This window comes from Hemiscyllium ocellatum, chromosome 28 (genome assembly GCF_020745735.1).
Source record: "Hemiscyllium ocellatum isolate sHemOce1 chromosome 28, sHemOce1.pat.X.cur, whole genome shotgun sequence".
NCBI classification, from domain to species: Eukaryota; Metazoa; Chordata; class Chondrichthyes; order Orectolobiformes; family Hemiscylliidae; genus Hemiscyllium; species Hemiscyllium ocellatum.
This window is the reverse complement of record NC_083428.1, coordinates 30,165,738-30,191,350: the sequence shown is the minus strand read 5'-3', so window position 1 is coordinate 30,191,350 and position 25,613 is coordinate 30,165,738. Positions and strand designations below refer to the sequence as shown.

Sequence of the window (25,613 nt, the reverse complement as noted above, 5' to 3'; positions counted from 1 at the left end):
AGTGGTCTTACATTGACTGTATTCAATTTGCGTGACTGAAACAGATTATAAGACAGACTGTATTTATGCAATCTATGCAGTGTAATAGCCTGGAAAAAATCAGAAGGACAGTGATGCTCTAGCCTTGAAGAATGATGATTAAGGGCAGGTTTGTGATCTCATTGGAATCCTGATATGAAATTCATTGCTCAACATACTTCACTGGGTTGTTTTTCTACATCATCAGCAATTTGGTCTTATAGACCGCCTAATAGTCAGCGGGAAATTGAGAAACAAATTTGTAAAGACATTTCAGTTATCCGTAAGAGTAATATGGTAGGGGATTTTAACTTTCCAAACATAAGATTGGGACTGCCATAGTGTTAAGGGTTTAGATGGAGAGGAATTTGTTAAGAGTGTACAAGAAAAGTTTCTGAATCAGTATGTGGATGTACCTACTAAAGAAGGTGTAAAACTTGACCTACTCTTGGGAAATAAGGCAGAGCCGGCAACTGAGGTGTCAGTGGGGGAGCATTTTGGGGCCAGCTTCCATAATTCTATTACACTTAAAATAGTAATGGAAAGAGATAGACCAGATCTAACAATTGAAGTTCTATATTGGAGGAAGGCTAATTTTGACAGTATTAGGCAAGAACGTTCAAAAGCTGATTGGGCGCAGGTGTTCGCAGGTAAAGGGATGGCTGATAAATGGGAAGCCTTCAGAAATGAGATAACGATAGACCAGAAGCAGTATATTTGTGTTAGGGTGAAAGGAAAGGCTGGTAGAGGTAGGGAATGCTGGATGACTAGAGAAATTTTGGTTGGATAAGAAAAAGAAGGAAGCATATGTTAGGTATAGACAGGAGAGATCGAGTGAATCCTTAGAAGAGTATAAAGGCAGTAGGAAGATACTTAAGAGGGAACTCGGATGAGCAAAAAGGGGACATGAGATAGCTTTGCAAACAGGGTTAAGGAGGATCCAAAGTGTTTTTACAAATACATTAAGAACAAAAGGGCAACTAGGGAGAGAATAGGGCCCCTCAAACGTCAACAAGACAGCCTTTGTATGGAGCTTCAGGAGATGGGAGCGATACTAAATGAGTATTTTACTTCAGTGTTTACTGTGGTAAAGGACATGGAAGGTATAGAATGTGGGAAATAAATGTTGACATCTTGAAAAAATGTCCATATTACAGAGGAGGAAGTGCTGGATTCTTGAAACGCATAAAGATGGATAAAGCCCCAGGACCTGATCAGGTGTACCCTAAAACTCGCCGGGAAGCTAGAGAAGCGATTGGGCCCCTTGCTGAGATATTTGTATCATTGATAGTCACAGGTGAGGTGCCGGAAGACTGGAGGTTGGCTAATGTGGTACCATTGTTTAAGAAAGGTGGTAAGGACAAGCTAGGGAACTATGACTAGTGAGCCTGACGTCAGTGGTGGGCAAGTTGTTGGAGGGAATCCTGAGGGACAGATGTACGTGTATTTGGAAAGGCAAGGACTGATTAAGGATAGTCACCATGGCTTTGTGCATGGGAAATCATGTCTCACAAATGTGATTGAGTTTTTTGAGGAAGTAACAAAGAGGATTGATGAGGGCAGAGTGGTAAATGTGATCTATATGGACTTCAGTAAGGCGTTCAACAAGGTTCTCCATGGGGGACTAGTTAGCAAAGTTAGATCTTATGCATTGCAGGGAGAACTAGCATTTGGATAGACAACTGGCTTGAAGATAGAAGACAGAGGGTGGTGGTGGTGGAGGGTAGTTTTTCAGACTGGAGGCCTGTGACCAGTGGAGTGCCACAAGGAGCAGTGCTGGATCCACTACTTTTCGTCATTTATATAAATGATTTGGATGTGAACATAGAAGGTATAGTTAGTAAGTTTGCAGCTGCCACCAAAATTGGGGGTGTAGTGGACAGCAAAGAAGGTTACCTCAGATTACAATGGGATCTTGATCAGATGGGCCAGTGAGCTAATGGAGTTCAATTTAGATAAATGTGAGGTGCTGCATTTTGAGAAAGCAAATCTTAGCAGGACTTATGCACTTAATGGTAAGGTCCGAGGGAGTATTGCTGAACAGGCACCTTGGAGTGCAGGTTCATAGCTCCTTGAAAGTGGAGTTGCTGGCAGAAAGGATAGTGAAGAAGGCATTTGGTATGCTTTCCTTTATTGGTCAGTGTATTGAGTACAGGAGTTGGGAAGTCATGTTGCAGTTGTACAGGACGTTGGTTAAGCCACTTTTGGAATATTGTGTGCAATTCTGGTCTCCTTACAATTGGAAGGATGCTATGAGACTTGAAAGGGTTCAGAAAAGATTTACAAGAATGTTGCCAGGTGGGGGGGGGGGGGGGGGGGGGGTGGTGGTGGTGGTGGGGATGGGTGGGACTGTTTTCCCCGGAGCGTCAAAGACTGAGAGGTGACCTCATAAAGGTTTATAAAATTGAAGGGCATGGATAGGGTAAATAGCCAAAGTTTTTTCCCTGGGGTGGGGGTGTCCAGAACTAGAGGGCATAGGTTTAGGGTGAGCGGGAAAGATTTAAAAGAGACGTAAGGAACAACGTTTTCATGCAGAGGGTGGTACTTGTGTGGCATGAGCTGCCAGAGGGCGTGGTAGAGGCTGGTACAATTGCAATATATAAAAAACATCTGGATAGGTATATGAATAGGAAAGGTTTGGAGGGATATGGGCTGGGTGCTGGCAGGTGGGACAAGATTAGGTTGGGATTTAGGTTGACATAGACGAGTTGGACCGAAGGGTCTGTTTCTGTGCTGTCCATCTTTATGACTCTATGAGCGTCTTTCACTTGCCTTTTTGAGTGCTTTATTAGGGTTTTCTGTATTTGAGTGAAATTTGCTAGAACATTGAGTGAAAAAGGGCAGTTTCTGCTGAAGAGACATGTGCTCCACCCTTCCCTTTGACATATCATTTTCACAACCGGCCCCCCCCCCCGCAACCTCCATCCACCTATTGCACACTCAGCTATTTTCTCCTCAGCCCCATCCCCTTCCATTTATCTCTCCATCCCCAAGGCTCCCAGCCTCATTCCTGACAAAGGGCTTTTGCCCGAAACGTCGATTTCCCTGTTCCTCTGATACTACCTGACCTGCTGTGCTTTTCCAGCTTTAATCTCCAGCATCTGCAGTAGCCACTTCTGCCTATCTATTGTTCCTGTCACTCCTTCATTGCTCATCCTTTGGCTTTTTACCCAGGTTCTTAGCGTCATAGGCGCTCAGTCCATGCAAGTCTTCAAGCATCAATCTGCTCTTATCTATTTCCCAGTACTTGGCCCAGAGTTTAGTATGCTCTGGCATTTCAAATATTCATCGAAATACTATTGAAACGTTGCAATAATTCCTGCAACTACCATCCTTGCAGGAAGTGGATTCCAGATATCCACCACCTTCTGGACACTGAATACAGATGCAAAGTAATGATTTTAAACCTTGCGTACATCTTCAGCTCCACACATGGTTTGCAGCATTAGTCCTTAAAGATCCTTACTCTTTCCTGGTTATCCTTTTGTCTTAATGTACTTTGATACTTAATTGGATTATCCTTTATTTTACCCACTAGTGTTCTTTTATCTTCAAGATTCGCTTTGCCAGTTTATTTTTTTAAAGAACCTTCTGCGCTTTCCTTGTTTCTCTAGGTGTTCTATTGTTTTCGCCTTAGATATCCAATATGATCTTCTCATTTTCTCTTATCCAATCTTGTACATTCCCAGGACTTGTTCTCCCCCACCTACAAGAACATGTTCAGATCGCCTAACGACTGACAGGTAGAGTTTATTCAGATAAATGTGAGGCTTTGCATTTTGGTAAGGCAAATCAGGGTAGAACTTAGACTCTTAATGGTCGAGCCCTGGCAACTATTGCTAAGCAAAGAAACCTTGGAGTGAAGGTTCATAGTTCCTTGAAGTTGCAGTCGTGGGTAGACAAGGTAATGAGGAAGGCGTTTGGTACGTTTGCCTTCATTGGTCAGTGCATTGCATGCAGGAGTTGGGATGTCATGTTGCAGCTGTACAGGACATTGGTTAGGCCACTTTTGAAATACTGCATTCAATTAAGATCACCCTGCTATAGGAAAGATGTGTTAAACTTGAAAGGATATGAAGGATGTTGTCGGGATTGGAGAGTTGGAGCTATAGGGAGATGCTAAGTAGGCTGGGTCTATTTTTCTCAGAATGTCAGGAGCTGAGGGGTGACATTTTAGAGATTTGTAAAATCATGAAGGGCATGGGGAGGATGAATAGCCATGGTTGTCTTCCCTGGATATGGGAGTCCAAAGGCGAGAGGGAAAAGATTTAAAAGGGACCACATTTCCACACAGAGAGTGGTACATGTATGGAATGAGCTGCCAGAGCAAATGCTGGAGGCTGGTACATTTCCAACATTTAAAAGGCATCTGGATGGGTACATGCTTCGGAAGGAATTGGAGGAATGTGGGCCAAATGCTGGTCAATGCTCCTAGATTAATTTGCGATATCTAGTCGGCATGGATGAGTTGGACCGAAAGGTCTGTTTCTTTGCTATACATCTCTATGATATCTTCCTTTTGAACGTCATTACTGCACTGATGTACATTTAATTTCTCCCAGTCCATTTCAACCAGGTTCAGTCTTATCATATTACAGTCGGCCTTCTCCTAGAACCTTTTTCTTTCTGATCTAATTTTGCACTTTTCCATAATCACCTTATATCTTTTTGAGTTATGGTTACTATCCCTGAAATGCTTTCCCATTGTCTCTCCTTCTGCTTGCCCAGTTTTGTTCTCCAAAATTAGGTCCAGCACCACTCCCTTTTTGTAGAATTACTATATGCTGGCTTAAAAGCTCTACAGTACCCTTTCAGTTTCTGTCCCCTATAAGCCTTTCATACTAGGTTCACCCAATATTGCTTGTTCCCATTCTCCCTTTTGCCTTTCTCTTATTGCTTCTACTTTGTCTTCCACACTTCCTTCTATATTTGTTTGTGTATCACCCCATGTTTGATTTCCACTAATTTTTCAACTCCTTCCTCTCTCTGTAAACAGCACCAGCCTCTGCCCCGCATGGATGTTGGTCCTGTTATGATTTGGATGAAATGAGTCTGACTTGTATAGGTCCCATCATTCCCAAAAATGGAACCAGTGATCCAGGAATCTAAAGCCCATCCTCGTCCTCCATCTCTTCAGTCATACCACTGTGCATCAGTGGTGAAGAGAGTGTATGTTGAAGATGGTGGTTGTGTGGTTATCAAATGAGCTGCTTTGTTCTGGATGGTGTTGACCTCCTTGGGTGTTGTTGGAACTGCACTTCCAAGTAAGTGGCGAATATTCCATCACTCACCTTGTGGTTGATGGACTGTTTGCAACGCTCATATTTAGCTACACATCCTTGTCTACGGAAGCCATCTAGCAGCACCTGATCTGTGTACGACTCAGATAGTTATTGTTTAAGCAACTGATTACCAAAGAAGCTGACATTTTCATTTTTAAGACCTTACACCCTGAAAACTCCCATGATGATTATCTGTTGTTGCCAGATTGTCCTCTTGTTTTCAATACCTCACCTTAAATCTGTTTCAGAAATTTTGTTTAATAGCTTAGAACCCTGATCTTTTGGATTTTGCTCGCCAGTGAATTAAATCTTCCATAATTCTTTTGGATGATATCCACCTCTCTTTTGTAATTAATCCATTCATTCCATTTTATGTTAGCGACAAATGTGCTTCTAATCTTTTAATCTGAGTTGTTACTAAAAGATGCGAAAATAAGTATTGTAGTCTAAAATGTATACTGTGATGCCTGGAAGATTGTACCCCAAAGAGAAGCTTGTTAGTGGGGTTTGAATATGTTTTGATGTGTTGATTAGTTAAAACATTCAAATAGTTCAGAATAAACCAATTATTGTCTCGTCAAAGTCGAAAACTTACTGTTTGGCTAAAGGACACCTTTTCTGGCCCTAAGTCTGCGCCGAAAGGCAGAGTCAAGAGTGTGGTGCTGGAAAAGCACAGCAGGTCAGGCAGCATCCGAGGAGCAGGAGAATCGATGTTTCGGGCAAAAATCCTTCATCAGCAATGTGCTTTTTCAGCACCACATCCTCGACTGTAACCTCACCATCTGCTGTCCTCACTTTTACCTAGCCATCATGGAAAAGCAGCCTTCAAATGCAAATGTTTATTTGCAACTTTCAGCGAAATGCTTTCAATCTTCCAGATGAAGGGCCACATTCTCTTCTCAGTTGGTTTCCTTTTTCAGGCTTTAAAACAGAGCTGCCCCTGGGGTGCCATTCTATGTGTGTGTTTTTTACCCACTAGTTTTACAGTGATGTTGTCTCAGCCCACACACTTTCCATTGAAACCCCCTGGTGTTTATTATGATTAATCTGCTGGCAGGCTTGGTTTGGTAACGAATGCTGCCTCATTTAATCCTGCAATGATTTACAAAGAGAATTTAGATTAAAACAGAGCCGTGAAGAAACAAACTCCCAAAACACACTAAACTGAAATAAAAAAAACAAAAACTTAACCTTTTAATTTTGAGTGGAAAATGCAAATATGTTGTGTTGGGGAGTGGTGGGGTGGGAGGTTTTGTCCTAAGTTTCATTGACTGTCTAACCATTTAATTGGTTGTCTCAAAAAGACACAACAAAATGTCCTTAATATTTGACAGAACACATCTTACAGATTGATTATGTCCCCAGTATGTTAGGATAGGTTGTTTCCAAATAAAGCAAGTGTTGTAGTGGAATTATTTCTCATACTTTGAATTGCAGTCGTTTCTAGACCAGAGCTGTTGACATTTTCCTTTTGCTCTGAAATACATGAACCTTGGAAAGGCTGCAGCCACAGTTTTGTTTTACTAATTTGTTGGAAGTGTTTCAAGATCATTGTCTTGTTTTTGATCACACAGGCCCTGAGCTGATTGTGTATGTTTCGTTTCCCAGGGGGGCTGTTTTCTAAGACTGAAATGTCAGAGGTGCTGACAGAAATTCTGAAGGTTGACCCAAGCTTTGATAAAGACACATTTTTAAAGCAATGCGAGAGGGACATCATTCCAAATGTTCTGGAGGTACCTGACGATATTTAATTTCTATATTTCAGATGGGGGGGAAGAATTCAGGGAAAATGAAATTTGCTATTAAAGATCAGTGAAATGAAAAGTAGAAGTACAATGGTATTTCATATAATTGACAAATATATTTGCTTGAAAGCATATTTTCCCAAATATTTTTAATTTCTTTTTGATTTTGTGTAAGATTTGAATTTCCTTGAAAATGTTAGGACACCAGTGGTTGAGCATGTCAGGTGGCTAAGCGACTATGTAATACTGAACTGTGTGGACTAAAGAGATTCCAGATTTGATTCCTAAGTTAACTGGCCTGACCCATGGCAGTGGTTATGATTCATGCCTGATGTTAACACCACTGAGTAAGAAGGGAAGAATCCGCTTGATTCCTGCTGGAAAGTACACATATTTCAAGACCCAGGAAAACTCAGCATTGATGGCTGATGTTCATATGCAGTCTCATATGCAGAATGATGTCGTGAAACTGTACCTAACCATATTGTAGGAAGGAAACGTTTTAAAATAATACAGGTGTATAATCGATTTTGGAAGGCATTGACATTGTATTCTTTACAGAAAGGGATTTTGTGTACCTTTGACATTCCAATTCCAACTTTACTTGGAGTGACGTAAATTTGCCAGTCCTGTCTGAGAAGCCCAAATATGCATCCTAGAATGTGCAACTATAGTTTTGATGCATAAATCCATGTAAGATTCTGTAGAAATAGAATTGACTCAACGTTGGTATGGACTTTACCTTCACGCACTTAATGCATTTTCTGAGCTGAGGTGGCACCTATTATCAGATAATCCGATGTCATCTTGGGAATGTAATTCTGGGATTTACATATTAAAGAATGAAAATCACCGTAGCCCATTCTAAAAGATGAAAGACTTAAGCAAATTTTGATGAAGAAATATGACCTGGTGTGTGATTTTGTTTTAACTAAAGTTATTTAATATATCATTATAACTCCATAACACTGTAACCCTTTTGCTATAAATTTAGTGTCGTATGGTCATGTTCCACAAATACCTGATAAAGAGGCAATACCTCGAAAGCTAGTGTGCTTCCAGGTAAACCTGTTGGACCATAACCTGGTGCTGTGTGATTTTTAACTTTGTCCAGTCCAGTCCAACACCGGCACCTCCAAATTATTGATTAGCAAACAAGATCAGTTTTTACAACAATGTCCTTCATTCCTAACCAGGTTGGCCTACATGTGACTCTAGAACCACAGCAGTAACTGACATTCAACTGCCCTCTGAGCGTTTAGGGATGAATAATAAGTACTGGCATATCCAGTTGTACATCCAATTAATGGATTTTGGAAGGACAGAAAGAAGGGAAAGAAGCGAGGTATTTCTGCTAAAAAGGGATAAGATCAGTCTAATAATGTGAAATGATCTTAGATAGGAGGATTAAAATATAGATTGAGTTTAGGTAGTGTTTAGAAATGGGTAAGGAAGGAAGTAACAATGTTGTAAGAACGAATATAAATTGAAAATAATGGAGACTTATAGGAAACATACTATGCGAAGTATGATTTAATCAACACATTTTAAAAAAAATCAAATTAGCAAAGGTCACCTGGAAGATGAGTTCATACTGTTCAAGACAATTTCTTAGAATGATACATATGAACCAGAGCGCACAGTCTAACAGAGCTGTTAATGAGACAGGATTAAATGAATGACTTTGTGGTAAAGGATCAGAAGCAATCATAATTCAATTTCTCATTCAACTTGAGGATGAGGCTGAATGTTATGTGCACTAGGCCAAGAGCGAATACGATAAAAGGAGTGTGGTGACTCCACCATCTTCCCACACACTTCCAAATTCATCCTCTCAATACAGCTCACAGCTGATCATCTGAGCCTGTTCTCCACCCCCCCCCCCCCCCCCCCCCCCCCCCCCCCCCCCCCCCCCCCCGCCCCCCGCCCCAACATCTCCTTTGAGCCTTTAGGCCCAAGTATTGTATTTTAACTCTTTTCTTAGAATCATAAACAATGTTTGAATCTTGAATGCTTTTTGTGGTAGTGACTTCCACAGGCTCACCACTCTCTGGAGGAAGAAATTTCTCCTTGTCTCAGTCCTGAATAGTTTACCTAAATGATTCTGGACTTGCTCATCATTGGCAACATCCTTCCTGTATCTACCCTGCCTAATTCTATTAGAATGTTTTAGGTTTCTATGAGAATCCCCCCACCTAGGACTGAGCTCCAATAAGTGTAATCTTAATCGATTCAACATCTCATACAACATCAGCACTGTTTTAACAGGAATTAGTCTGTTGTTTAGGTGTTTCTTACAGAAGCAAGGATATACTGAGGAACCTCGATTATCCGGCATTTGATTATCCGAACATTGGATTATCCGGCAAGACCGCAAGGTCCTGATATTTGGCTAAACAATGTTATCTGGCATTCGGTTATCCAGAATTCGATGAACTGAATGAAATAATCCCCACTATGTCCTTCAGATAATTGAGATTCCTCTGTACTTGTATTAGAAACAGTTTAGAGGAGGTTCACTGGGTTGATCCTGAGATGAAGAGTTTGTCTTTAAGGAAAGATTAAGCAGGTTAGTCCAATATTGATTGGAGATTAGAAGAATGTGAGGTGATATTATTGAAACATATAAAACCTGATGTTTGTGATATGGTAGATGTCGAGACAATATTTCAATTTAGAGTCATAGAGATGTGTACTGCATGGAAACATACCCTTCGATGCAATTCATCTATGCAGACCAGAAATCCTAATCTGAAATCCAGTCCCATTTGCCAGCACTTGGCCCATATCCCTCTAAACCCTTTGTTTTCATATAACCGTCCAGACGCATTTTAAATTTTGCAATTGTACCAGCCTCCGCCATTTCCTCTGGCAGCTCATTCCATACACTTACCAACCTTGTGTGAAAAAGTTGCCTCTTAGGTCCCTTTTATATCTTTCCGCTCACCCTAAACCTATGCCGTCTCATACTTGAGAGAATCAGTTTAAAAATAAACAATTTTCCATTTAAGACTGAGATGAGCAATGGCTTCTCTTAAAACATCATTAATGTTTGGAATTCTTTGAAAGACCACAGTAGAGGCTGGAATATACTCAAAGTTGATTGATCAACAAGAGAGTTGAGTATTATGGGGTGCAAACAAGTGGAGTTAAAATGGCAACAGATTGGCCATCATCTTACTTAATAGTTAGCCAGTTCAAGGGGCCAAATGGCCTATTGCTGATTCTTATGTTTACTGGATACAAAACCAATGCTTCTCTTTATGGTCTCATACACTTATGGGTCTCCTGTATAACTTATACAGCCATATACTGAAGATTCCCTGTTGCCTTTTTTTGAGAGTGCACCATTTGAAGTATATTATTTTTCCCTATTCATCTAAACATTCTTCAAGCTTGAATGTATTTGTTGCATATTGGGGCACCTTGCTAAGCTATCTGTCTTATTGAAAGCAAGCGAGTGATGTAAGTGAGATCCAGGACAAACATATCTGACTAAGTGTCAGTGTTTTGAAGCAGCAGACAGGGATCAAGTAATTGGTGATACAGTTCAGGGAAACAAATTACAGCCATTGGGTGATGATTGCCAGTGTGTGAAAGGAAGAGGCAGACATGCAAATATAAGAATGCATCAGCAGATAAAGCCAGAGATCGAAAAATGGTAACAGAAAATAATTTAAGCTCCTGTATCTTAGTGCATGCAGCGTTTCTTACAAAAGAGATGAATTGTTAGCATAGATAGAGATAAATGTGTATGACCTATTAGCATTACAGAGACATGGTTGAAAGGTGACCAAAGCTAGAACCTGAATATTGAAGAGTACTTTGATAGCTAGGAAAGATATTGAGGAGCCATGTTAATTAAAGGTAGCATCAATTCAGAGAGAGATGACCTTAACTTAAATGCTCAAGATGCAGAATCATTTTAAAAATAGTAAAGGTGCGAGGTCGCTTGGAGTAGTTTGTAGGCCGCCCCATTAGTTGTTGCACAGTTTGATGTTGCATTCAAGAAAAAAATAAGTGGGACGTGTCAAAAATGAACTGCAATAATTATGGATGACTTTAATTTACATATAGATTGGGAAAATGAGTTTGGCAAATGTAGCCTGGGAAATTTGTGCTTCAGGACAGTTTCTTACAGCAGTATGTTCTAGAGCCAGGTTTAGAGTAAAGGTTTGTGCATGTATTTGAATATGAAAATGTAACTAAAGCTAGTGTTGATTCTCTTCAGAGAGACTGGGAAATTCATAATAGAAAACAAAGAAATGTGGAGACTTTGAGCAGTTTTGTCTGTCTTCATGAGAGAAAGACTTGACACTTAATTTTCCCCAGCGATATTGTTCTTTATGCGAGGAAAACTGTTAGACCTAAAGACGAATAAGCCCCCAGGACAAAATAGCCTGCAGTCTAAGATCTTAAAGAAGTAGTGACACAGATACAGTTGGATTATTTATAATCTTCCAAAATTCCTTAGTGGTTTGGTAGTGTAGAACTTGGAGTCGAAATGTGTGGTGCTGGAAAAGCACAGCAGATCAGGCAATATTGAGGAGCAGGAATTTGACGTTGCAGGCATCGACCCTTCAGGAATTCCTGATAAAGGGTTCATGCCCGAAACATTGACTCTCCTGCTCCTCAGATGCTGCCTGACATTGCTGTGCTTTTCCAACGCCATACTTTTTGACTCTGACTAGACAGCATCTGCAGCCCTCACTTTCTCCTAATGTAGAACTTGGGTATTGCTGAAAAATAAGGACACATTTTGCCAAATCTTTGTTTTATACTCGGGCACGTACAAGAAATACTTCTATAAAGGGGATCAACATTTTGTACTGTATGAGCAGGAGTGCTAATGATGGCAGATGCATTCTGTTTGGTAGAGGGATTGCCATGGAGAATGCACCAGATGATTCCTGACAATAAACTGTAAAGATTTGTTTAAATTTAAGCTATGCAAGATGATTAATTAGTCCAGTCATTACCTTGAGGAATGGGCTAGAGAATGGCAGTCACCTATTTTGTTGAACTGAAACTGGCCGAACATGTATATGTTCTGCCTGCAAAAAACACAGATAAAAATTGCACAACACCAGGTTATAGTCTAACAGGTTTATCTGGAAGCACTAGCTTTCGATGCGCTGCCTGATGGAGCTTCCAAATAAACCTGTTGGACTATAACCTGGTGTTGAGTGATCTTTAACTTTGTCCACCCCAGTTCAACACCAGCTCCTCCAAATCATGCAATGAGCAGGGCCTTACATATTTTTATATGATATTTCCAGTTGTATACGTATGCTGCACTGCAAACCTGACTGACATCTTAAATTGGTTGTGTCGGGCCCTGCTCTCTGTAGGCAGAAAGTGCATGTACACACAATTGTGCCTATTTCAACTCAAAGTAGATGTCACCTATTCTCTGGTTCGTTTCTCAAGGCAATTTTTTTACCAATCAGAGTCCATCTGCCTTGTTTATATCAACTGGTTGTTGATTGTCAGTTGTCATTTAATGGATGCTTTCTCCATAGTAATGCTTCTACCATTCAGAGCCTACTGTCTATCAATCAACACCCTTGCCTTTTGGAGTGTAAAGTGGTGTTCCTCCTTACATTAATACTTTTATGAATGTGCAAGTGATGACAAGATGAAAAACTTCAATGAATTGTCTTTTTTGCATCAATTCTGTGACATCCTTCAAATTTTGGAAGGGAAGTCATGGGTTCACTAAAGGGGAATCATGCTTGAGAAACCTTCTGGAATTTTTTGAGGATGTGACGAGCAGAGTGGACAAGACTGACTCAGCACTTGTTGTGTATCTGGGCTTTCAAAAGGCTTTTGGCAAGGTTCCACATGAGATTAGTAAGGAACATTAAAGTTCATGGTATTGAAGGTAAGGTGTTGATGTGGATAGAGAGCTGGTTGGTAGACAAGAAGCAGAGAGTAGGGTTAAATGGGTCCTTGAGTGGCAGATAGTGACGAGTGGGGTAACACAGTTCAGTGCTGGGACTTCAGCTGTTCACGATTTGGACGTAATATCTCCAAATTTGCAAATGACACCAAACTGAGTAGTAATCCCTGTGCTGTGAGGAGGATGCTGGGAGGCAGCAGGGTAGCATGGACAGGCTGGCTGAATGGGCAAATACTTGGTAAATGCAAAATGATGTGGATAAATGTAACGTTATTCACTTTGGTCACAAAAACAGGAAGGCATATTATCTTAATGTTAGTTTTGGAAAAGGTCAGGTGCAGGAAGACCTGGGCATCATGGTGGAATAGTTGCTGAAGGTTGGATACAGGTGAAGCAGGTGGCGAGGAAAGCTAATGGGAAGCTCACCTTCATAGTGAGAGGATTTGAGTGTAGGAGTAGGGAAGTCTTGTTGCTGTTGTAAAGGGCCTTGGTGGGACTACACCTTGAGTCAGTTTTGTTCTCCCAGTCTGAGGAAAGCTATTCTTGCTCTTGAGGGAGTCCAGTAAAGGTTCACCAGACTGTTGCCCGGGATGGCAGCACTGACATGTGAGGAAATACTGGATCGACTGGGCTTGTATTTGCTGGAGTCTAGAAGAATGAGGGGGAAGGAGGTCTTATAGAAATATATAAAATCCTAATGGGATTGGACAGGCTAGATGGGGAAAGGATTGGATACTGAGACTCAATATGATCATGGCTGATCATGCAAAGGTGGTGCAGGCTTAAAGGGCTGTATGGCTACTCCTGCACCTATTTTCTATGTTTACTTTATCTATTAGACAAAGTAAATCCAACGTGGATAGCGGGGAACTGATAGTTGTGATTTACTTAGTTTTCTAAAAGACATTTTATAAGGTGCTGCATTAGAGGTTCTTGCATCGTATTAAAACACTTGATATGGGTAGTACTTCACATTGCTGTGACCTATCCTAAATACTGAGAGCAAGGGCCTGTTAGACTGAAAACATTACTGTTTTAGCTTGGTCCGAATTCCACATTACTGCCTCAGATCTTGCAACCACAAAATTTCACCTCATGATTCCACTTTGGGTAGCCCTGGTGTGACAGCTGGATTATTAGAATGGATAAAAGATGGGTTAGTTAACGGGGAGCAGACCATAGTGACGAAAGGGTCTTTGTTGGATTGGCAGGTTGTTGCTAGCAGAGAATCATGGGAATCTGTGCAAAACTCTCAGCCATTCTCAATTTATATCAACAGTTTCGATAAAGCGACCAAATGTGTGGTTGCTAAACTTTTCTATAATACCAGGTTAGGTCAGAAAGTAAGTTAGGAGGTAGGGCGTCTGCAAAAGGGATATAGGTTGTGAATGGGCAAACATTTAGCATATAACATGGCTAAGTTTGAACGTCTCTATTTTGGTGGGAAGAATTGAGAAGTAGCATACGGGTCGTTCTGCTACAACTGGCGTTTTGTCAATGTGAATTCGTAACGCCATTGATGAATAGAGGATGCTGTTTCTAAAGCACTAAATTTTAAAGCGTGTGTTGACTATAGTGCAATTGCATCACCAACATTTTAAGTGTTATTTGTATTGCGTGATTCTTGTGTAGCACAGGGTCGCAGAGGAATGCAGCTATTGCACTATAGAAGAAATGCCTGTGCTAATTAAATGTAGACATTGCGGAACATGGTGGTATGTAGGGATCAGGGTGTACTGATATGAGTCATGTAATGTTAGTATGCAGATACAGTGTGATTAGGAAGGCAAATGGAATGTTGTTAATTGCAAAGAGAATTGAATCTAAGAATAGGGAAATACTAGTGCAGTTGTACAAGGTATTGGTGAGACTACATCAAGAGTATTCTACAATGTTAGCCTCTTTATTTAAAAATTATTATCTTTTTAAAAGTGGTTCAGAGAAGGTTCATTTGATTTGATTTCTGAGATGAAAGGATTCTCCTATGAATGGGTTAAGCCCACAACCATGAAGAGGTGATCCTAATGCAACATAAAATCTTGAGTGACTAGGATACAGTGAATGCTGGAATATTTATTGGCTAGGTCACATCCTGAAAATGTGTTGCTGGGAAAGCGCAGCAGGGCAGGCAGCATCCAAAGAGCAGGAGAATTGACGTTTTGGGCATGAGCCCATCTTCAGGAATTCCTGAAGAAGGGCTCATGCCCGAAACGTCGATTCTCCTGCTCTTTGGATGCTGCCTGACCTGCTGCGCTTTTCCAGCAACACATTTTCAGCTCTGACCTCCAGCATCTGCAGTCCTCACCTTCTCCTCCTAGGTCACATCCTCCCTCATACAATAAAATTCTTTGCAAATTAAGTTGTGCATATAATTACTCAGTAAATAAGTGAAAAATGTAGTAAAAAATATTTTTAATATAAGTATCATTGTAATATTATGTAGCTACAAAAGCAAGTAAGATGTTAGGAATTCTGCATCAAGGAACTCACCATTTTACCCCTAAAAGCTTGTCCACCCAGAAGGCACAAGTCAGGAGAGGGATGGACTATTCTCCACCTGGATGAGTGCAGCTTCAACAACACTCAAGAAACTCGACAGTATCCAGGCTAAAGCAGCCCCTTGATTGTCCCCCAACTCCCCCATGACCATATGTAACACCTTCAAAATTCACTCCCTCCACCATTGATGCACAGTGACGTCAAGTGTGTCCCATCTACAAGATGCACTGAAACAACTTGCCCAGGCTCATTAGGCAGCATCTTCCAAGGAGCAGGAAAATCGATGTTTCAGGCAAAAGCCCTTCATCATCTTGATGAAGGGCTTTTGCCCGAAACATCGATTTTCCTGCTTCTTGGATGCTGCCTGACCTGCTGTGCTTTTCCAGCGCCACACTCTTGACTCTAATCTCCAGCATCTGCAGTCCTCACTTTCACCTGGTATCTTCCAAGCCTTCAATCTCCAACTTCCTGAAGGACAGGGCAGCAGATACATAGGAACACCATCACCTGCAGGCTCCCCTCCAAGCCAAACACAGTTCTGACTTGGAACTGTATAGCTACTCCTTCGCTGTTGCTGGGTCAAAGTCCTGGAGTCCTATCAGCTCAAAAAGGCACCTTTTCCAGGGCCAGTTAGGATGGGCTATAAATGCTGGCCCAGCCTGAGGTGTCCTATATCCCATGACCAAATATCTAAAACATGAAATGGATACTGAAATGGGCTGAACTTTGTTTTATTCTTTCATGGCTGATGTTATTTGTAACTCACAACTAGTTTGCTTAGTGTGTTTCAGTTCTGTCCTTCCTGTGCATTTAGAATTATACCATCATTACAGATTCCCCATCATTAACTAATCAGTCAATCAGACATAGCAACCTTTTAAGTGATTCACTTATTTGTGCAGCAACACTAAGGAACTGATTCCCTTATAATGTTGAAATGTTATTGTATTTGAATTGTTTGATTGTCTTGTTAAGAAACTCTAGAAACGAATGGAGAGAGGCTTTGACTGAAAATCTGTTTTGTTTTGCAGGCTATCATGAGAGGCGAACTAGAAGTTCTCAAGGATTGGTGTTATGAAGCAGTATGTATTTTAGTTAAACAAATCTTCCCCCTTTTTTACATTGCATAAGAAAATAAATGTTCTCCCCAGGATCAGTTTATTCAGTGTTGTTGAGGCCGTACGGAAGGTTTTCTGTATCAGTGTATGGGTGCAGCTTGCTGCTGAACGACCAAAAGAAGTGCTCAATAGAGCTAAATGACAGGGAAAAACCAGTCAGCAGTTCCTACAACCCCAAGATCACATCCTGACACTCCTACTGGAGTGTGTGGACATTGTATGGTTGGGTCTGTACCGGTTGGCATTTCAATCTTATTGAAACCTTCAAGTTCCTGAGGAGACTTGCTGAACATCGATTTTCCTGCTTCTTGGATGCTGCCTGACCTGCTGTGCTTTACCAGCGCCACACTCTTGACTCCAATCTCCAGCATCCTTTTGTGAGGAGACTAGAACTCAGGAGCAGAGTTTAGGCATAAGGGGCCTCCCTTTTGAGGGCTGAGATGAGGTTTTTTTTCTCTCTGAAGGTTATTAGTCTGTGAAATTCCCTTTCCCAGAAAGAAGTGGAAGCTGAATCCCATATTGTCAAGGCAAAGTTGATAAGGCTTATGATAGACACAGGAGTGGAGGGCTACTGGAGGTGGACAGGAAAGTGGGGCTCAGACCACAAGCAAGTCAGCCACGATCTCATTGAAGCAAGTAGAGCAGGCTTGAAGCCAAAGGGCTGAAACTTGCTCTTCAGTCTTGTGTTCCAAAGTATAGAGGCAGGATTAGGTTTGGCTGTGAAAGCCCTCCTGAAAATCAGGTTAGAATGGGAAAAATTACCAGAGGCACCTGTAGTGTTCCCGACCTATCTAATCTAAAAGGCAGATGACAATATTGAGATCCACTGGAGAATCATTATGATAAAACCTTGAGAATTGACAGTGGTAATTGGTGGGTAAATGTGAAATAAATTTCCCTAATCCCTCTTAAAGTAACCTTCATGAAATGTTAGGGGACACAGGGTCAAGTATGAAGGAGGAACTGAAGGAAATCCTTATTAGTCAGGAAGTGGTATTGGAGAAATTGGTGGGATTAAAACCCGATGCTCTGCATCCCAGAGTAGTTGAGGAAGTGGCCCTAGAAATAGTGGATGCATTGGTGGTCATTTTCTGGCATTCTTTGGAAGAGTTCCAAAGGACAGGAAGATAGCTAATGTAGCCACTTTTTCCAAAAGGAAGGAGAGAGAAAATGGGGAATAACTGGCTAGTTAGCCTGACATTGGTGGTTGGGAAAGTGCTGAAGTCAATTTATTAAGGATGTAATAACTCTACATTTGGAACCTGGTGAAAGGGTTGTCCAAGTCGGCATGGATTCACTGAAGGGAAATCATGCTTGCCAAATCTTCTAGAAGGTTTTTGAGGATGTGATTAGTAAAACGGACGAAGGGTGAATCAGTGGATGTTGTGTATCTGGACTTCCAAAACATTTTGCTAAGATTCCACACGAAGATTAGTTAGTAAAAATCAAAGCTCATGATATTGAAAGTAAGTTATTGACATGGATAGAAAACTCATTGGCAGACAGGAAGCAGAGTTGGAATAAAGTGATCCTATTCAGCGTGCCTGGCAGTGACAAATAGAGGAATGCACAGTTCAGTGCTAGGACTCCAACTATTCACAATATAGAGGAAGCTTGAGAATCCGAAGGACAAAGGCAGGGAGTATTTCGTTTGGTTAATTAAATTCCGGATAATTGAACGCCGAAAAATATAGTTTAGCCAAGCATTGGGATCTTGCAATCTTGCTGGATAATTCGATATTTGGGTAAACGAAACGGATACAAGGTTCCTCTGTATACATTAACGATTTGGACAAAGGAATTAAACGTCATATCTCCAAATTTGCAGATGACATTAAGCTGGGTGGCAGTATGTGCTGTGAGGAAGATGTTAAGAGGCTACATGGTGGCGTGGACAGGCTGGCTGAGTAGGCAAATGCAATATGTGGTTAATTGTGAGGTTATTCACTTTGATCATATAAACAGGGAGGCATATTATTATCTGAATGGTGGCAGTTTTGGAAAAGGTGAGGTGCATCGAAACCTGGGTGTGATGGTGGAACAGTTGTTGAAAGTTGCATGCAGGTGAAGCAGGTGGTGAGGAAAGCTAGTGGGAAGCTGGCCTTCATAGCAGGACGATTTGAGTATAGGAGTAGGGATGTCTTGCTGCTGTTATACAAGGCCTTGGTGAGGCCACACCTTGAGAATTCAGTGCAGTTTTGTTCTCCCAGCCTGAGGAAAGGCATTTCTTGCTATTGAAGGAATCCAGCAAAGGTTCACCAGATTGATTCCTGGGATGGCAAGACTGACATTGAAGAAAGACTGGATCGACTGGGCTTGAATTTGCTGGAATCTACAATAAACATATAAAATCCTGATGAGACTGGATAGGCTAGATATAGGAAGAACATTCCCAAGGTTGGGCAAGTCGAAATTTTAATCCCAATTTCCAGCACTTTGCCTAGAACCTCATATGCCTTTGACACTGCAAGTGCATATCTAAACACTTCTTAAATGCTATGAGCACTTTAGCATCTACCATCCTTACAGGCAGAGTGTTCCAGATTTCCACCATCCTCTGGCTGAAAAACCTATGCCTCACATCCTCCTTAATTCTCTGCCCTCTTACCTTAAATCTATGCCTTGGTCATTGACCCCTCCACAAGGGAAAAGTTTGTCTAGTCCTCAATTTTATACATCTCAATGGTGTTCCGCCTCAGTCTCCTCTGCTCCAAGGTATGCAATCCCAGTCCATCCAATTTCTCTTCACAACTAAAAATCTCCATAAGGCACAATGCCAGAATTAGGCCATTTGGCCAATTGAGCCTGCTGTACCATTTGATCATGGTGGATATGTTTCTCAAACCCATTCTCCCGCCTTTTCCCTATGACCTTTGAGTTCCTTACCAATCAAGAACCTATTTGTCCTAAATATAAACAATTATTGCTGAGGACACTGAGTTCCTTAGATTAATTACCCTCTGACTGAAGAAATTCCTCATCATCTCCATTCCAAATGTCATCCCTTCACACTGAGATTGTGCCCTCAGATCCCAGTCTGTCCTACTAATGGAAACATGTTCTCCATGTCAACTCTGTCCAGGCCTCTCAGCCCAGGTAACAGTGGCAAATCCTGGTAAATCTCCTCTCCAATAAAATCATATCCATCCTATGATGTGGATTTCAAAACTGCACACAACACTCTAGCTGTAGCCTAACCAACTTTTTTCATACAGTTTCAGCATAACCTTCCTACTCTTAAACACAATGCTTTGGCTAATAAAGGCAAGTATCCCACATGCCTCTGATCCTTGGTGCTTCCCAGGGTCCTACTGTTTGAGTATTTCCTTGCCATGTTTGTCCTGCCCAAGTGCATTACTTCACACTTATTCAGATTGAAATCTATTTGTGATTGATCAGCCCATTTGACCAGCTCAACTATATCTTCAAAAACACTCCCCCACCATCACCCTGTGCTTCCTTCCACTCAGTTAATTCTGGATCCAGTTAGCCAAATTTTGTTGGATCTAATGGGCTTGTATCTTTGAGATCAGTCTCCTGTGCACGGTCTTATCCAAAGACCTTCCAGAAATCCAAGGAGACCATGTCAAAGTCATCGTCCTCTACACACTTGGCTGTCTCTCCAAAAGTTCAATTAAGTTGGTCAGACATGACTTCACTTTAACAAAACCATGTCAACTGTTCTTCATTAACCCCAAGTGTAGATTAGTTCTGTCTCTTAGAATTGCTTCCAGTAGATTACCCACTACTGAGGTTAGTCTATATGGCGTATGGTTTGCTCGTTTACCCCTTGCTCCCTTCCTTGAATAATAGTACCATATTAGCTGTCATTCAATCCTCTGGCACCTCTCCTGTTTTTAAAGAGGAATTGAAAATTATTACCAGCGCCCCTGCTATTTTCTCACTTTCCTCACTTAACAGCCTGTGATATATTTCATCAGTCCTGGAGATTTTATCTACTTTGAAGTCTGCCAGACCTCTCAGAAACTCCTCAGTTTGTTAATTTATTTAAGTATATCACAGTATTCTGCAAATCCATTCATTTTCTCAGGATTCCTGATAATTAGAATGGGAATCTGGAAATACAGTGAGAAGGCATGCTTGCTAATGCTCTGGGATGGTGGCTCGGATTGTAGACTGAGTGATGAAGCTGGACAATGAAAAAAGGTCAAGCCTAACTGGACCTAAAACATTGCCAATTTTCACTATTCCTTCAGTGAATTAAATTTCTTGGGTGAGATGTCCAAACCAAGACCTCATCTGCATGTTTAAGCGGCATAAAAGATTCAGTTACATTGTTTGAAGAATAGCAACATAGTTCTCCAACAAGTCCTGGTGAACATTTCCTTTTTCAAATGCCAAACAGATGATTTATTCATTAGTTGTTTAAGAGAGCTCACCATTCGCAAACTGGTTGCTTGTTTACCTACTTAAATAACTAGGAATATACCTCAAAAGTCAATGGCTAAGAGTTTTAGGGTGTTCCAAGAATGCAAAAAGGCATATTATAAACGTGAATTCTTTATTTTCCTTAGTTTTGCACTAAATTGAAATGCCCACCATTAGCTTATGCTCCCGAAATAATCCAAACAAATTGTAAAGACCCTTAGAGACAATGCTGCAACCCAAAACAACTGATTGCCAGGCACTGCATGTGCATCCATCAATGACAGTGCATAGTAACAGTAAAATAAGCTGGACAAAGTAAATTACTTATAAGCATTTCTTCAACTGTACAGAATACCAAAAGTATCTTGCAGTTTCAGAGTACAGTGAAAAGCGATCTTAAATCTCAAAATTCTCTGGAGACTGATTTGATAACAAAGGTTAATCTCAAACTCCCTAACATCAGACTATTTCCTGCAAACAGAACAATTTCTCTCTTTGCAAGGACAGAAACATGCACCTTAGGGTGTAGGTTTGCTTGCTAAGCTGTAGGTTTGATATCCAAATGTTTCATTACCTGGCTAGGTAACATCATCAGTGGCGATCTCCAAGTGAAGTGAAGCTGTTGTCTCGTGCATTCTATTTATATGTTTGTCCTGGATGGGGTTCCTGGGGTTTGTGATGTCATTTCCTGTTCGTTTTCTGAGGGGTTGATAGATGGTATCTAGATCTATGTGTTTGTTTATGGCGTTGTGGTTGGAGTGCCAGGCCTCTAGGAATTCTCTGGCATGTCTTTGCTTAGCCTGTCTAGGGACAGGCTAATCAAAGACATGGAGAAAGTGAGGACTGCAGATGCTGGAGATCAGAGCTGAAAATGTGTTGCTGGAAAAACGCAGCAGGTCAGGCAGCATCCAAGGAGCAGGATAATCAACGTTTTGGGCATGAGCCCTTCTTCAGGAATGAGGAGAGTGTGCCAAGCAGGCTAAGATAAAAGGTAGGGAGGAGGGACTTGGGGGAGAGGCGTTGGAAATGTGAAAGGTGGAAGGAGGTTAAGGTGAGGGTGATAGGCTGGGGTGGGGGCGGAAAGGTCAGGAAGAAGATTGCAGGTTAGGAAGGTGGTGCTGACTTGGGAAGGTTGGGACCCTCTATAACTCTGACTCTATAATTCCATATAATCTGGAATTTCTATTTAGTGGTGAAAAGTGAAGAACTCTACTTGCCACCACTTGCTACTCAATTCCTTTTGTTTCAGATAATTCTATTCCTTTCCACCAGTTGACTTTCAATTGAATCTCCATCCAGACCTTTCAGGTTGTTTTCTACTCAGTTCTTGATCTGCTGTTCCTGCCATAGAATCTGTCAATCCTTTCTGTCTGACTGTACTGATCAGGCATCTCTTCAAGTCCTTATAAGCTCTACATGAGCTGACCAGTCTGTACCTCTGGTCAATGGAGGGTACAGTGTGAAGCTAATTTCACAGCTAATGCATTAAAGTTTGTCACTGCCAAAAGTCAGGTGCTTTGTCCCTATATGTACATATTAAAGCTGTAAATGAAATATGTGATGAGAACAAGTCGTTGCATCATTTGAGTGGTGTGCAATGTATTCTGGAAGTGTTTTATCATTTTCCTACCCAATGAGATATAGAATTGTTTAACTATTATAGTCTCAGAAATGACAACCATGACAACTGTTCATTAATTGTTGAAAAATAAATCTGCTTAAATAAAATCCTTTGCAGATCAAATCTGCTTTCCTTATGTACTCAGACTTGTATGTGACTCCAGATCCACGATAACGTCATTGATTATTCATTGCCCTCTGAAATGACCTAGCAAGCCACTCGATTCAAGGGCAGTTGGGGATGGGAACAAATGTTGGCCTTGTGAGTGATGCGCATCCCACAAACAAATAAAAAACTCCATTCCAAAATTTCAAGCTGGAGTGTGAACCTTGAGTAGAATTAAACTCATAATTCATAAATGTCCAAGACATTGGATATTCCAATTTAATTGACCTCTTCAGACAGTTCATTGGGTTTGTATTTAACAGTAACATTTTGTTTCTTTACCTCACCATAGACTTACAGCCAGCTTGCACAACCCATCCAGCAAGCCAAAGCCATGAACCTTCAGTTCCGATCCAAAATACTTGACATTGACAATATTGATGTAAGTAATTGGCTTAGTTAGCAGTGTTCAGTCTCTCACTGTGTAACGGCAGGTCCATGAGTACCGGGTGCCTTATTTTGTATGTAACCCCTGTTGTATGTGATTTAGAAATGCTTAATGCTAGCAGTTGGCATTTGAAAAGAAATATTCCATTCCTTAGCACTGGCATGTCTCATCTTGTTAATATGACTCTCAACAAAAACAGAGAATTCAAGAAATACATAGCAGATGAGTTAATTCTGCAAGTGATTTTCATGTTGGCTTTTCACAGCAGGTCAATGAAAGAGGCATGTCAAACTGTCAATCTGTCTGTCTGTGCTTCACTCTGTATACCAGTATTGTTTTAGTGCTTGCTGCTATATTTTTAAAATTTTTCCAAAAGCCTGGGTTATGGCCTTGAGATTGAGCTTTTAAGGGCATTTGTCATGTTTGTAATAACACAACCAATGCAATGGGAGCAGGTCACAAGTTATGTACAATGGCTGTTATGTTATTTCTGACACTGCATTGGTATATTTATCACTTTAGGACATTTGACTCAAGATCATCACCAGTTGTCCAAGACAAGATCGTAAAATAATCTTCAGGAACAAGCTTTGAGCTGTACTAAAACTATCATGCATAATAGTTGAATGTTAGGCACCTGTAAACTAATTACTGACTCACATTAACAAAATATACTGCATTTTGCTATGGATCAGCCGAAACCCCCTCAAAATATGTTAAGAATATAGTTTAGACCCTAACTTTTCCTTATTTTAAAAGTGTAAGGCTTTATGTTGCAGATGCAATTCGATTGATCAAACTATCACCTTTCAGTAAGACATGCTTTATTTTTATGTTACATGTACAGTTAAAATACAGACAAAATAATAAAAGAATTGGCTTAACTGTAACTATTAAAATGCTTCACAAAATAATATATATATTATATACTGATTGACTTCCAATATAGTAACATCCCATGAACATACCCATGTCAAAGGCAAATTCACTAAAGTAGATTGTCTCTCATGCCATTCTACAGCAGGGAGAGAACCCCAGCTTTTACCTATAACGGAGAGAGGAATAAGAACTTCCACATCCAGCTTTAAGGCCCCAGCAATTACAGGAAGCTAAAACTAAAAATCCTGGTTTTATGGAAGCTTGCCCCACTGATTCAGGCTGCTTCTAATATTCCTACTTGAAAATAACAGCCCGAGGCCTCGCAAGCTGTTTATTTTATTGGCTTTGAGCGACACCTCTGCCTCAAGCTTTCATCATAATACCAGGACAAAGTTAAAGCTATAGTATTGTCACAAATTGGCCTCAGTGTTCCTGAACTTGCATGCAGCAGATCAGTACCAGAACACTAGCTGATGACCATAAAGGTAAATGTACATGTAAAGACAAGAGGCTGTGTTTAGCTCTATCGTCATAGTTCCAAAACTACACAATCTGCCAACATTCATTACCTAGACATGTCAGTTTAAATTATTCAGCAAAGGGTTCACAATGTCTCTGGAAAGGTACCTGAGTGAATCGCTTTCTTTGTTAAAGAAGAAAGCACTGGTAGAAGACCTGAGGGGTGATGTTATGGATATAAAATAATGAGGAGCATAAGGAAGATGAATAGCCAAGATCTTTTCCCAGGGAAGGTGAGGCCAAAACTAGAGGGCATATTTTTAAGTGAGGGGGAAAGATTTAAAAGGGACCCAAGGGACAACAGAGGGTGGTGCGTATATGGAATGAGCTGCCAGAGGAAGTGATAGAGGTGAATACAATTAGTCTGCATGGACGGTTAGGTCAAAGCGTCTGTTTCCATGCCTATGATTCCATGACACATGAAATTTGCAGAATGAATGCCTAGTGATGTAGGTCCGTTGTAGTCTATGCTTCCTGGGTATCCCGACATATAGAAATTAAGACCAAAGTAAATAGGGAAACCAGGGAGAATGTATTAAACAAAATAATCATCTAACATATGTAACAAATTGCAACGTAGGAACAAGAAACTATTCAATTTTGCACAAAAAAACAACAAATGCAGACATCTCAAGGAACCAAGAGTGAGATGTTGAATTACAGAAACATTAGTATAGGATGCTATCTGTCCATTTTACCTGTGCAAGTGCTGAGCTCTTCAACTGGAGCAGTCTAATGCAAAGTGCATTTCCTGCTTAATTATTGTGTTCAGATTTTTGTTACAGCTTTGGATTGACTGTAACTGTACTTACTGATTTATCCATGGTGTTTCGCTATTTTGGTTTCTGTGTGTTCTGCTTTTGAAGATCAGGGCTCCCTAGATTTTAAGACGTTCTTGTACTTGCCTGCCTGCACAGTGCACCTTCCTCAAGGACGAGTGGTGAATCTATTCTTAACCCCTGGGATTATAGGATTACTGTTTGCAAATTCTGAGAATCATATGGAGGAAGTCAAAGTGATGATGCTTCTCTCTCCTGACCCTCTCCCCAGGCATCTTCACTAATTCCCTTCTTTTGCTGTTTTCGGGG

The 25,613-nt window shown here is 40.8% G+C and overlaps 1 protein-coding gene across 1 annotated transcript in view; it reads left to right on the top strand.

The window, feature by feature from the left end:
• Nucleotides 1–25,613, top strand: part of timm44 (translocase of inner mitochondrial membrane 44 homolog (yeast)) — an 83,941-nt gene that overhangs the window by 35,069 nt on the left and 23,259 nt on the right. Inside the window, exons 9-11 of the mRNA XM_060846280.1 lie at nucleotides 6,909–7,033; nucleotides 16,478–16,528; nucleotides 23,032–23,121. Coding sequence (XP_060702263.1) covers nucleotides 6,909–7,033; nucleotides 16,478–16,528; nucleotides 23,032–23,121 — 266 coding nt within the window. The remainder of the gene's footprint in view (nucleotides 1–6,908; nucleotides 7,034–16,477; nucleotides 16,529–23,031; nucleotides 23,122–25,613) is intronic.